The sequence below is a fragment of the Protomyctophum parallelum genome (assembly GCF_964188405.1).
Source record: "Protomyctophum parallelum genome assembly, chromosome: 15".
In the NCBI taxonomy this organism is placed as follows: Eukaryota; Metazoa; Chordata; class Actinopteri; order Myctophiformes; family Myctophidae; genus Protomyctophum; species Protomyctophum parallelum.
In genome coordinates this window covers 42047311-42062263 of record NC_139710.1, presented here as the reverse complement: position 1 = coordinate 42062263, position 14953 = coordinate 42047311, and the positions used below count along the sequence as shown (strand labels likewise).

At 40.2% G+C, this 14953-nt stretch overlaps 1 protein-coding gene across 1 annotated transcript; it reads left to right on the top strand.

Annotated features, from left to right (window-relative positions):
- Nucleotides 1–1544: 1544 nt before the first annotated feature.
- rhobtb2a (Rho related BTB domain containing 2a) lies at nt 1545–14789 on the top strand. The gene is made up of 10 exons (XM_083784527.1): nt 1545–1755; nt 3640–3841; nt 4780–4883; nt 5687–5872; nt 6193–7133; nt 7275–7393; nt 8828–8978; nt 9482–9570; nt 9731–9836; nt 10405–14789. Exons 1-10 carry the CDS (start codon nt 1697–1699, stop codon nt 10608–10610), a joined length of 2163 nt encoding a protein of 720 aa, XP_083640653.1. The 5' UTR covers nt 1545–1696; the 3' UTR covers nt 10611–14789.
- The last annotated feature ends 164 nt before the right edge of the window (nt 14790–14953 follow it).

Here is a 14953-nt window from a genome sequence, read left to right as displayed (position 1 = left end):
TCTAGAGCAACATGAATAACTTCTTCCTGGGGGATCCCGAGGCATTCCAAGGCCAGTGGCTGCATGTGCCTTGGTCTGCCCCGGGATCTCCTCCCAGTGGGACATGCCTCGAGGACCTCCCTAGGGAGACGCCCGAGAGGCATCCTAACCAGATGCCCGAACCACCTAAGATGGCTACTTTCCAAGCGAAGCAGCAGCGACTCTACTCAGAGTCTCTCTCGCGTGACTGAACTTCTCACCGTATACATCTCTAAGGGAGATGACAGCCACCCGTCGAAGAAAACTCATTTCGGCTGCTTGTATTCGCAACCTTATTCTTTCGGTCATGACCCACCCTTCATGAACATAGGTGAGAGTAGGAACGAAGATCAGAGGGTATGTTTTTCAAATAGTTTTATTGTGAATGTGAAGCACTGAATAGGCTATAAAACCGTTTACTCCAAACAGGAATCACTATGAGTGTGCGACTGTGCGCGTGTGTGTGTGCACTTTTTGCTTTGGCAATGTAAACATGTTTTCTCATGCCAATATGAATTTAAATTGAATTGTGTGTGTAGGCCTATTACTAAAAAGGTTTACACATACAAATAAATTACACAATAGTCAACACAAACACATTATTTAGAATTAGAACACACCCAAATCTAATCATATTACGGCGTACATGTTCAATCAATTATTCCATCAAATAGTCTACTTGCCAGCCAATAGAGCCCCATTGTGAACCCGGACATGTTGAGTAGCTACACCAAGGTTTTATGTTAGAATTGTTGAGTATGGGTCCCCAGCATGGAGAAACTGCCGGATGGCTAGCATATGTTGAGCAATTTTCATAATTGGCATAACAACCTATAATATTCAAAATTTCATCATGCTTTATGTAGCATGTGGCGTGTCAAACTAGGGGGTTTTCATGATGCTGAATCAATTCCAAGCATTAGTTTTGCAAAAAGAAAACACTCTAAAAACTGGGCTAGAAACAGACATTGCTGTCATGATGCAAGTGGGCATGGCCCCAATGAGTGTTTTCTTTGCTAAACTAATGCACAGAATGGAACAGCATCATTGAAACCCCCCTAATTTGACACGTCAGAATGTCAGATGCTACATAAAGCTGTTAAAGCATGATGACATTTTGAATATTTTACCTTTTATATAGGTTGTTAATGGTATGGTCACATATTATACCCATTATGAAAATTGCTCAATGCAAGTTAGCATCTGGCAGTTTCTACATGCTGGGGAGTGGGGACCGACCCATACTCAACATTTCTAACATAAAACGTTGGTGTACTCAATATGCCTGGGTTCACATTATGGCAAGTGGACTAGGCAAAGAAAACGGCATAAACACTGTTGGGGGCACAAATCAAATGTCACCTAATAAGCCCAGCAGTGTTTTGTTTTGTAATGAATGGGTTTTAACTTTTGTTGGTGCGCGGTGCCTGTTATTAGCTACGTAGGCCTATGTGATAATGTGACTGACTGGAGGTTGTTCCTTGACGCTGCTGCGCGCCACGGTCGGGCTGCGGCTCTGCCACTGCTCTCGCATGTGGCATTGCGGCTGCAGTGCTAGCTGTTTTTCCTGTTACTTTCCTCGAAACATCTGCGGCCGACCGCCTATTCTCAAGCCTCCTTAACCTTGCCTTGAAGATGAGGTTAAAATCGAGCTGCCGTCAGGTGCAAGCCGCATCCAATGGAGCCCTTTTCGTTTCGATCATCGACCAATCCGATGCACCACTTCCTTATGTTGCGGTAAGGAGAAACGGCATGTTTTGTGCAGTCGGCAGTACTGTGTAACCAAGTAAATCAAGCGATTGCAGTCGATGTGGATATTTTGGGGGTGTAGGCAGCCTACACACTACACAGAGCCAAATAAACAGTAGGCTACGCCGTCGCCAACGCTAAACGCCACTTGGAAGTCCTACTGGATGTTACATAACGAGTAAATGCAGCGGCACTGAGCGAACAGCGACTTGACTTGTTGGAATAGGGAATGCTCCAGCTCCATCGGTATAGACTGCAAATCCTATCATCTCTTGTATTATTTTTTTAGTCCACAACGGACATACCAATGATCTGTTCATGTTTATGGTCTGGAAGCCTGTGCCTGGTGGTTCTTCACACCAATTTATAAATCCCTGGGTTGGGCCATGTAGATTTGGAAAAATACAACCGAGACGAAAACCATGTAGGATAGCATAGCTTGCCTTTAATAGCTTAATATGGATATGCAAGTTTATGGTATGTTTGCCTAACCTAATAAGAATCAAATATATTTTTGCTCACTACGAGTGGACCTGCGCCCACTATTCAATAGACATACATAGTTTTGTTTAACGTCTAACGCACAGGTGAGTAGGATATAGCTATAGTACTCGTTTCACGCCTATTTCTTATGGATGTGATGCTTTATGTACAGATTGATGATTGACTGATTGGTAGCGATGAGGAGCAAGGTTGTTTTTCTTGTCAGCTATTTATTTCGTGTCAGTGAATAATACATTTAGTTAGTATGTTGTTGTAGCCACATTCATGAACGTTTGTACATATAATGATAGAATGCATTATTAAACACAATTACATTAGTGGAAAGCGCAATGCTTTGGTTTGTTTTCATATAGGCTACATGGTGTTTTATTTTTCCAAATGGCTACACAGCCTAACCATGAATGGGTTGGTTTTTATGAATGGATATGGATCATATGTTTGGCCCTGAAACACGACTGTGAAGTACAGTACGATGTTCTTTGAACAGCAGCATCATATGTTGATCAAATTATCACTACAGAGGCTGTTGAAAAGCATTAAGATAATAGGTTAGGAGGTGAATGGGAGAGCAACGACTATCTTAGTATCTTGTAATACTCTAGTACAATATAGATATACTGACAGTGATTGTGGATCATCAATTTCATGCTTTGATTTAACAGCTTACCGTATTTATTTTATGCAGGATGGCCTGGCAGGGGCTGATAAATAGGTGCCAGGATGCTATTTTCAAGAGATTACAAAACACACAGTGAATTTAGCTTTTTCTGTCATTAAATTGAGTAACATTGCTGTTGTATTTGTGAGTCAACATTCTATTGCAGCATAATGCTTGCTCTGCTTGAGCATAATTGGACATGACCATTTGACCAGGAAATGCAAGTGAGGACGGGTAGTACTTGTTCTTGCAGCTGATGGATGAAATTACAGAATTGGCTTGGTTGCATCAGCCTTCATGCACTTAAAAAAGCTAAAAATATCTCTTTATTTGGTTATACTCAAAAAGGAATTTGTTTTATTAATTTATTACCATAATATCTTTCACTTATGACTGAAAGATTTGTACTATTTGAAAATGTCTTTGTGTTTGGTTGTCTCTTTAAATCCTCTTATCTGTATCAAGAACAAGGACAAGGGAAATTGTGAATTGGCACAGCCAGCTACTTTCACAGAGCAGTCACATGACATGATGCTCCATTCATGGCTCTGCAGACTGAATGAGCAATGCAGATTGAAAGTCAAAGGGTCTAATTGCTGTATTGATTCATTGATTGATAAGTGAATAGTAAAATTATAGGGTTACAAGAGGGCTGCTTCAATTTCTTCAAGTAAATGTTGAACATAATGTCTGAATCTTTACTGTGACAGGTCCCAGTTGACAGATTCTGATATGGACTATGAGAGGCCAAACGTTGAAACCATCAAGTGTGTGGTGGTTGGAGACAATGCTGTTGGGAAGACCCGGCTTATCTGTGCCCGGGCCTGCAATGCCACGCTTACACAGTACCAGCTTCTCGCCACACATGTTCCCACAGTCTGGGCAATTGACCAGTACAGAGTTTGCCAGGAAGTAAGTAATCCTCTGATTCCGATCCGTAATATGCTCACCACTCTGCAATATTTTCTCTCAATGTCTCTCAAAACATGTCTTTTTTGGTAAGCGTTACTTGTATGACCAAGTATTAAAAAAAATAAGCCTCACTAACTAGTACTACATTTATTTGGCCCCAAATTCTGGTGTTGAGAAGAGATTTATATTTAGATAAATGTCATTCCCATTTTTTATGGGCTCTATAGCCCCTCCTATGCTCAGCTTTGTGTGTTTGTACCACGGAATGTGATGATTTGATTGGCTCAGCACTGAATGTGATGTATGATGATAAGAGCGTCCCTCACTTCACACAAGTGTGATTTATTTTTGTTTGATTGAAGTATGTATTAACAGTTTGCAGAATGGGTACATTTTACATGAAAGCACAACTCAATACAAAGACTGTTACTATGGACAACACACTGATAAAGCATTACACTTGTTCACAACATGGGCCACCATTTTCAATTGATCAGAAGATTTAGAGACGTTCAAATATAGAAAGACAGAATGACAAGCAGATAACAATAAAGGAATCAAAACAGTCAGAACAAAGACAATCCACCCACACAAGAAGGTAAGCACAAGTTACAAAATACAAAAGTCATCAGATTTCCCTTTTATGCAAGGACACAGTTATTTGTATAAATTATGTTTTACAGATAGATGTTGGATTGTTAGTGCATGAATAAATCCACCTTTAGATGCGAAAGGCACCTTAAATTAATGTTTGCTCTCTCTCTCTCTCTCTCTCTCTCTCTCTCTCTCTCTCTCTCTCTTTATATATAGTACCGTATATATAAATACAATTAGGGCTGTCTTTTGACTCTCACTTTCTTTTCATATTAGATGTAGGTTTGTTTTCTCCATTTATTCTTTGTTTTAATATGTGCGTACATTTTCTACTCTGTTATTAGGTTCTAGAGCGTTCCAGAGATGTGGTAGACGATGTCAGTGTCTCCCTTCGCCTCTGGGATACCTTTGGGGACCATCACAAGGACCGCCGTTTTGCATATGGCAGGTAAGCTTATCATCTCCTACAGACTACGGTGAGAAGAATACTAAATTAGAACTATAAGGAGAAGACACTGGAGCAGTTCGCATAGGTACTAAGTACAAAAAGTATGACTGACGTTTCGATGCTACTACAATGACTGCATCTTCCTGGTCTTCCGCTTTTGGCTTTCATCTTGGATGCTAAAGCATATCATGAATGCTACCGAGCTAAATTGAGGTCCACCCTTGCTCTAGAAAACGCCAATGTTCCCATTGCACTCTGGATATTCAGAAATCACCTCCGAACATCACCGATCTGTTCAACACCACGGACAGCGCATTTATTTCAGAGAAAAAAGCGTGCAAAGGCGCAGCCTGAAACAGAAGCTAACGGCTATTGAGAAACAAAAGCAGTGCGGGCGGGGCCCTGGCAACCGTGCATAGCAACCGGAATGGTTCCAAAAATGAAACACAGCGAGGCAATGTTATAGCTATATCAAACGCCTTAAGATGAGCCTGCTCATCATCTGTACCCAGCGTCATTCATTTATATTACAGGTATACTCGTCATACGGATCCAAGGTGTTAATAAGAGAGGCTTGAATTGTTCGAGCTGCTCAACTGTCTTCTCCTTATATGCTCGTGTGATGCGCCAGGGCCTTCATTTGGCTGATGCACGGCAGTATAGACTTCCTTTCTACTAAATTTAATTAGACCTACTCATTCACAATAACAGTATTTGTAATTACTTACCGTACCTTTCCACCCCTGCCTACAGATCTGATGTTAAATAAACGGAATTAGAACCACTTTTCTTTTTCCCTTCAGGTCCGACGTAGTTGTGTTGTGTTTTTCCATTGCCAACCCCAACTCTCTGTACCATGTGAAGACCATGTGGTACCCTGAGATCAAGCACTTCTGCCCCCGTGCTCCTGTCATCTTGGTGGGCTGTCAGCTGGATCTGCGTTACGCTGATCTGGAAGCTGTCAACAGGGCACGGAGACCATTAGCAAGGTAAGTATTCGCAAAGACTTTTAGCACCATGATTTTGAAATATTTCTCGGGTATAATCATATATTCCATTAAGAATGCTATTTAGTATTACGTTGTCAGCAGCACACTCGCCACACTGATATACCAAATTACAAAATGAGCAATAAAATAATTGAATATTTCCCAAAACATGAAGGATAATAATTAGAGTACCTAAACCGTGGAAATTGATACCTAAGATCATTAATGCATAATTGCATATGCATCTTTCCTTGTTTATATATTTTTCATAATGTTGAAACTGTACCAGCTGTAGTTCAATGCTTTTTTCTTTCTTCCAGACCCATTAAGTCTAATGAGATTTTGCCTCCAGAAAGGGGCCGTGAGGTAGCCAAGGAGCTGGGAGTGCCATATTTTGAGACAAGCGTTGTAGCTCAGTTTGGAGTTAAGGACGTCTTTGATAATGCCATCCGAGCTGCACTAATCTCACGCCGTCACTTGCAATTTTGGAAGTCCCACCTACGAAACGTGCAGCGACCTCTCCTCCAGGCCCCCTTCTTACCACCCAAACCTCCCCCACCTATTATAACTGTGCCCCCTCCGCCATCCACCACAGAGGAGCACCCAGCACGTCTCCTGGAGGACCCCCACTGTGCTGATGTCATCCTGGTGCTACAGGAGCGACAGAAAATATTTGCACACAAGATCTACTTGGCAACATCCTCTTCAAAGTTCTATGACCTCTTCATCATGGACTCACGCCCCGAGGAGTCAGACAAGCCTCCGCGTGCTCCCCTCTCTGGCCGAGAGCTGCTGATGCGTGCCGCCAGCTTCGATGTGTGTGAGAGCATTGACGACGGGGACAGGGCTAATCTGCGAGCCTGCACTAGTGATGGAACCCTGAAGGACTCTGCAGGGGGCAGACGGGGCAGATTGTTAGCCTCATGGAGTAGGGCCTTTGTCAGTATCCAGGAGGAGCTGGTGGATGACCCCGTAACCTACAGCCCCAGGCCTATGACTGTGGTGCACATGGACCAGTCCATGCAGCTTGGCCCTTTCCGGGCCGTACTTCGTTACTTGTACACCGGTCAGCTGGATGAACATGAAAAAGAGCTAATGCATATTGCACATATTGCTGAGCTGTTGGAGGTCTTTGACTTGCGGATGATGGTGGCAAATATACTCAACAATGAAGCCTTCATGAACCAGGAAATCACCAAAGCCTTCCATGTGCGACGAACCAACAGAGTGAAAGAGTGCTTGGCCAAAGGTACCTTCTCTGGTGAGATATTTTGTTTTTTGATATACGTCATGTTTTTTTAATGTACTGTATGGAAGATGCTAGATGAAGTCTACACTGTAGTACTGAATAAAGCTGTCAGTGAGTTCTGTAGTACAAGTGTGTGTCATTTTGGTGTTGCAGATGTTGTCTTCAAGCTAGACGATGGAACAATAATGGCCCATAAGCCTTTGCTCATCTCTAGCTGTGATTGGATGGCAGCTATGTTTGGTGGGCCTTTTGTGGAGAGCTGCACCAAAGAGGTATGGCATTCTACATGTACAACCCAAAGACCAAACAACACACCTGTGCAAAGTATAACTTAACTAGAAAAAGTGCCCTTCTGGTCACAGGTCTCCACCAGGAGGTGTGTGTGTGTGTGTAGGAAATGTTTGGCTAAATGTTTAGGAGCAATATAAATGCGTGTGTGGCGTGGCTTGGTATGTTGTAGCGCCACCGTGAGGCTGATTTGAAAACTGTCAAGTGGTATTTCTTCCAAAGCCTAGTGGGAATATGCATGCACAGTTTCACCACAATCGGACGCTGCGTAGTTGTGGCGATTTCATTTGTACAAAACGGGCTGCTCCTGAAAAGTTTAGAAGCCAATCGTAGCCAATGAGGGTGGATTATGAGAAATCAAACAAACCCGTCTTGATCACATGACTATGAAGAGCTGTGTACCAACTTGCGTGAAATTTTGATAAAATCTGAAGGAGTAATATTTGAAAATGTGTTTTTACATACGTCAGCCTCCTGGTGGCGCTATAAAGAGCAGATGTGAAAAATACCAGGCAAAGGTTTTTCCTTGGCCTCTAGGGAGTTGGCATACAAAGTTATCCACAGATCCGCAGTTAGAGGTAAAAACACTTTTCGGCCAGTTATAGCGCCACCGCGAGGCCGAGTCATGAACATGTGGCATTTCTTCCTCTGCCTAGTGGGAATGTGCGTGCACAATTTCACGGAAATCACACGATGTGTTCATGATTTGCAGCATTTTGTTTGAAACTGAGCACTCCTGCGAACTTTGGAAGCCAATCTTAGCCAATCAGGATGGAGTCTGAGATGTCTGAAAGACCTGTTTCGTTGAATGGCTCTAGCGAGACTGTGTACCAATTTGCGTGATGTTTGGACAAAATCTGTAGGTGTACTGTCCAAAAACTTGTTTTGCACAAAGCAGCCTCCTGGTGGCGCTATAACAGGCCGTTCTGAAAATGTTGGGGCAGAGATTCATCGTTGGCATCCAGGGAGTGTGTGTGCAAAATTTGGCATCGACCGGGTTAATGGTGCTGGAGATTAGCTGACGGAAGGACGGACAGACACGGACACACGGAAAGTATGCAAAACGGAGAGTATGCAAAACATACTCTCTCCCCATGCCTTCGACCTGGTGGAGACAATTAGCAGCACAAATTTGGTGTAATATGATTAGTTTGTTCTGTGGACTAATCCATGCCTAGCATTAAATCTCCAAGGTAAAACAAATCAAATACAGCAGCCTACAGTACATAATGTACAGTATATGTAAATGTCTTAAAGTCGTAGCGAAAGTAGTAGGGAAGCTATAGCTAAGGTAAGGCACGTCAGTCCACTGCTGTAATTCTCAAATATTCTGATTGTCTTTGCTGTTTACTAAGGAGAACTCAGAATTACTCAAATAATGTATGCTCTTGTTTTTTGCATTTTGTCTCTTTTTTTAGGTGTTGTTTCCTAATACAACTCGTAGCTGTATGCGGGCTGTGCTAGAATATCTCTACACCGGGCGATTTTGTTCTCGACCTGACCTTGACGCAATGGAGCTCATTGTTCTTGCCAACCGTCTTTGCCTCCCCCACCTGGTTGCACTTACAGGTTTTAATTTTGTATGGTATAATCTATGTATAAACAATTGGACTGCATTACTGTTATGTTATTCTTGACTGTAAAATCCTGAGTTTTAATTTAACTCTGAGAATGTACAAATGGAACCAATGGACCAGCCGGCATCCAACAGCGCGTGCCCGTCCCCAAGGCCCGCCCCCACTCGATCATGATTAGAGGAAGGCCCCTCTCATCCTGATTGGATGAAGGCTGGCTAACCCTAGCCAAAAACGAAACCTAAGCTTTTTTTGACCCCAGGGGTTAATAATAGACAACTAAGTATGTGAATGTTTGTTGGTTTGTCAAGAGATATCACAGATGGGTTTTCAACTTGACACAATTCGACAGAGGCTACAGTGATTATGACGGAAATGCATGCACTTGGAGATCTATCCTTTCAATGTGACGTGCAAAATAGGGTCCTCAGAGTTGAGACTCATGATTTTAAACTGTTGTTATTATTTTATTGACTGGTATTGACTTTGTGATTTCAGAACTCTACACAGTAACAGTGTTGATGGAGGCATCTATGATGGGGTCCGATATTGACGGAGATGTACTGGTCTACTTGGATATGGCCCAGGTACAGTTGTCCCACTCCCTCAGTCATTGCAAAATGGAACTACACTACTGCAGTCACTGCACACATATTGTTGAGAACAGTAAAAAGTTGTTTTGATAAGCAATTATTTTACTGTAAATAAAAAACCTGGTATAATTGATGTACTATTGTCTCTCAACAGTTCCATTGTGCCCAGCAGCTCACTGTGTGGTGCCTTCACCACATCTGCACAAATTATAACAGTGTGTGCCGCAAGTTTCCCCGAGACATGAAGGCCAAGTCTACAGGTAATACACTCTTGACCGAGTGAAGTGCTTCTACTCCTAGGATTAAGGTTAGATTTGGGTTTAGAGATTGCCTTTCCAATTTACTGGAAGCTACTCACTCAAGTTTACAATAAAACAAAACATTTCCTTAGCAGCTGGTGTTACACCTAGATTATATAAAACAAAGTCAAGAAAGATATATTACATTTGGAGGCGAATCATAATGGAGTGCTACAGTCAGTGATATATATTTTTAGTTTATTAAAAAGTTAGCTAAAAAGTAAATTCCGTCATGGGTTCCCACTGCAGAATAACAACATAAAACAACAGTTTTGCATTGCGTTATGGATAAAAATCTAATAAAATGATAACAACAAGATAATCTGCACAAATTATTTAATTTAAGAGAGGGAATACATTTATTTAGGTATCATTTTATGTGTTTAACATACCGTAAGAGAGTTTCACATTTTGTTCTGGCATAAATTACACACTTTACTATCTAAATCTTGAATTTAAAAGTTGTGCTTTTTGTAAATGTACAAATGCTACCGCATGTGCAGGACTTTCTCAATTGTTGTCTCGGTAGAAAACCAGGAATACTTTGAGAAAAACAGATGGCCACCTGTGTGGTACCTGAAGGAGGACGATCACTACCAAAGAGCGCGCAAGGAACGGGACAAGGAGGATTATCTGTACCAGAGACGACAATGCAAACGCAAATGGCTCTTCTGGAACATTCCCTCGTCCCCCTCTTCACACTCTCCTTCCTCTGGTTCATCGGCTGTCATTTGAAGTTGTGGTAAGGTCAGGCCCACTCTCCAGATCACAGTGGCAAATAATAGAGGATAAGCATCATTGGCTGTAATTTAGGACTGCAATCTCTGCTTCTATTTTCTGCCTCTGCAGTCAAGCTGTACCTCTTCTTCTGGCTTTGCAAAGTCAGCTCAACCTGACAATGAAAGTGATGAGCTTCTGTTTTTAGATTTTTATGTTTGCCTACAACATCCATTGCAATGTACTGACTATGAAGAGTCTATTGATTATTATAAACTATACCCCACCAAAGATAGACCAGAGTTCAGTTCATAAAGGGGGAATCTGCTGGAACAGAACCTTTATGCTAGAAATCATGACATAGATCATACTGTAATTAATGAAACTACTAACTGACGACAAAGTGCTGCTTATCAGCTGTAATGACCAGCAATTCAAACACAGAACTCAAACCTCAGAGATTTAACACTTTGCCCTTAAGTGTTTGTACAATCTAAATGGCATGTACAGTATGATCTTCTCAACAGGAAATATGTACATATAAAAATCCACATAGGAGTGATTGGTTTAAGTTATATACGGTTAAACAATACAATTATGAAACCTCAGTAGGAGAACATGATAGCACTGGCAGGTTTATGGCCTGCTATATTTTGTACAGTCATTCTATTGATGAATGTTTGTGTACAGCTTGCACAGCTAATGGTGATGTGAGTCTGGGTATGCTCAGTATTATTAAAGTATTGTGGTGAATTGTGGACTATCGTCACAAAAGGGCTTCAGTTTATATGAATGCAAAATGTGTCCCAAATAGTAAATAACATTATTTTCTATTTAAAAAAAAAAAAAACTGAAAAAAGACGGCAAACACAAGTTTTCCTTGAAATTTGCCAGTTGTACAAGCCCATGTTCCCCACGCATATGCTATGTAAGCTTTGACTTGATCAATTCTACTTAATCACCGTCACCCTGAACAGCAGCCTAACCCAATCTAAAGTACTTCAGAATTGATAGCTAAGGTCCGGCTGTATTTGACTCCTCGCACCATCATCCTTCTGTGATGGTGTGCTTGACATGTCAGCTGTTGCTGAATTGGCCTTTTTGAGATTTGTGGTGGATGATCCTATGGACGGTGTGATATGACCGCATGCAGTTGCCTGTTACACACGTGTGGGAGGCTTGCATATGCCTAGGTTACTGTCGTTCATCCTGCTTCTACACACCTGTAGCACTTTCTGGACTCTTGCCCACAGAGACCTACTGTACAAGAACCTTCTGTTGCAGCAACTCATTGGATGGCACTGAGGACAATAGCTACAGTGTCCTAACATGCAGCAAATTAAAATGGCTCCAGGCCATAGGATTATGGTGTTAAAACTGCTGAAGGAATATTAAGAAGTGACTCAATTGAAATCACGACTCATATCTTTAATTGTTTTGCTCATTTCATGGCACATGCTGAAGAAAGTGTATTAATCGCTCTGCCGCACTTGATTGAAAGATAGCCTGTGGCATTGTTTGGTTTATACTGTACAAGTGTGGTGCTTATTGTCTATCACAAGAATTGTATACCTGAGTAATTTCCATTCCTCTCTAATGTGCAGTTACCCTAAAATGCTGCAGGCCATGAGCAGCCAGCTACAGTATTTCTCAGTTAATACATACAGTAAATTGCACATAGACTTGACTTATCCTAATTGCAGTCAAATATGATTATCATAATGCTTGCATATCCATTGTGACCTTCCTATTAGTTCATATTTTACCTGGTGCTGGCCTCCAGGTACAGTATGTCTGCAATGTAATATACATGGCAATTACAGGTAGTTTGAATGCACTAACAGCACAAGAAAATAAAACGTTTTTAGAATTGAAAATGCCAAGCCATTATGGTGAACCCAGTACAAATATGCTAGAATACTTAAATGCATTTGTTATATAACAACTAAAATAACTAAATATTGATTGCAGAATTTGCTTTGCAGCACATGTTGAACGGCTTGCTTTAAAAAACGGATTGTTTAGATTTAAGAATGTTTTCAATTGTTCTTATTGGATACCAACAAGGAGCTTTAAAATGATTGGATTTTATGAAGCAGTTCAGTGATAAAAAAAGCCTGCATCAAGTCCATACAGTACTGTACCTATAAACTAGACTGCATGAACAAGACTTGCCAAATAGTTTATTTGTCAGTTTTAAATATTAAGATGCATATTAGATGGTGCTGGTGCTCAAGCAGTGGCTTCATATTGTTTTAAAATGTGTTTCTAAATAAATGGATATACAATCTTTTTATAAGAGGCCTAACTTACCATATCCAAATGATAATCAGAGTGATAAACCCCCCAGAGTAATGTCAGTTTCAGTTTAAATTGATCCATGAATGCTTTCCTTTTATTTTGGCCAGTTAACTATTGTGCCCGATTTTGAGGTGATACTGGTGATACATATTTATGGTTTGATTGCAGGCTTTTATTGCTTAAATATTTTACTTTGCCTTCCTGGTAAAGGTGATACATTTTACTTATTTACATAGACATAGCCTATATTTCCTTTCTCAGTGAATCTTCTTCTGCTGATGTACATTAAAGAAGACACCTCATGCCTTAATGTACAGTGAAGTGTGTGGCATTACAGTACTTTAAATAGTGTTACTGTGGTTACTACTTTGTGTAACGAAAGGTGTTTTCAGTTTCCATGGTACTCTAGGTTGCATTTGTATATGTATATGTAAATGTACATGTTACATAATTATTACTGTACAATTGTGTTCACTTTTGAGAGCGTGCTTTTGATAGTTTGAACAGTGCTTACTGCTTAGCCTTTTTGTTATGCCCTCTTAATACCATCGAGACCGCACTTGACTAACCTAATGACAGACCATCAATGACATCTCCCATTAAATGGAGGGAATTACATTTTTGTTTCATCATTTAGAAATAGCCTAATTGCATAATGGTAATAAGGTCTTTTTAGGAGTCTGTATCATTATAAAACAAGAAAATATTGTACATGTGCTCCCCACCAACGGTGCAACAACTCTCCTAAACACTACAATGGCAACTAATAGAATATAATTCAGTAACTCCTTTACAAAACAGGTTAATGTTTAAGCTGAAATATTTTAAACTCCATAATAGTCAATAATAATTAACGGTCTGAAGCCTGTCTTGGACAGGATTCTCCGGATGTAAAAATAAATGATGATGATGAATGTCAATTAGTAACTACTGTAAATCGCCTATTAGTCTATTAAAATAATTAAAAAATAACTGGTTGTGGCTATGCCAGATTGCACATACTGTATCTGGTTACTTGGTTAGCATAGATTAACATTAAAATTCGGATTAAACAAGACATGGCATGATAACAGCGTGGCTTCTCTGCAATAGAAAATGCTTTCATATACTGTAGTAGCAAAGTTAATTAGCGGTTACAGTATCTGGCTTACTAGCTACACCTTAAAATGTCTGTCTTGCTTTCATCCATCCTTTTACATTGGGTTGGGTAAGGGTTACACATGACATTGCCTACACATCAGCATCAATGATGTTCTAATTCTTGTGTTAACATTGAACTGTGATGTAGCTGTGATGTTTCTCCTTTGGGTAAAGCGAAATGCAGCAACTTGCTGTAAGAGTGACATAATAGTGATATGATAACTAATAAAAGCCACAAAATGAGACATTAGTTAGATAAAAAACATAAAGCATTGTTCAGGTGCACCCGGTAACATTAGTTATAACTTTTGGTATATCAACTTCATGGCAACATCAACATCAGTGGATAACGCATTAACAAAATCAGTTGGTTAAATTAAACATTCATTCTGCAGCACCATAGAGAGAGAAATAGCCACACTCACCCTGAAAATTAAATAACCTTATATTTAATAAAAATACAGTATGTCATGGCTTGTCTTTCAAAGGAGGCAAAATAAGAACTCATACCGACTATTGCATATTTGAGATTAATAGATTTTTGTTCTATATGCATAAAGAGTACGTTTTAGAGCTGGGACTCGATTAAAAAAAAAAATCTAATTAATCAGAGGCTTTGCGATTAATTAATCTAGATTAATCGCATTTTAATCGCATATCAATATTCAACCCGAGAACAGCGAGAAACCTTTTTTTTTAAATGTTTTTTGGTATCCCAGTGAATCAACGAATAGTGACTACAGGATACCACTCATTTTCAACATTTTACTGTCATTAATATACCTGTTGTGGAAATAATAATAAAAAGTCACCCCATTCTGTGTTGCCTAGAACTGGAGGTCTGAAAAAAAAATAGTAACAGTAACAAGTACATCTCAGTGACATCACAAAGCTGTACTTACTTCATATTGTTACTGTTT

Coding starts and splice junctions, on each gene's coding strand:
- rhobtb2a (XM_083784527.1), top strand. CDS start 1,697: ATGGAGCCCTTTTCGTTTCGATCATCGACCAATCCGATGCACCACTTC. Junction 7,394..8,827: donor TGGAGAGCTGCACCAAAGAG/GTATGGCATTCT, acceptor CTCTTTTTTTAG/GTGTTGTTTCCTAATACAAC. Junction 9,837..10,404: donor CATGAAGGCCAAGTCTACAG/GTAATACACTCT, acceptor TTGTCTCGGTAG/AAAACCAGGAATACTTTGAG.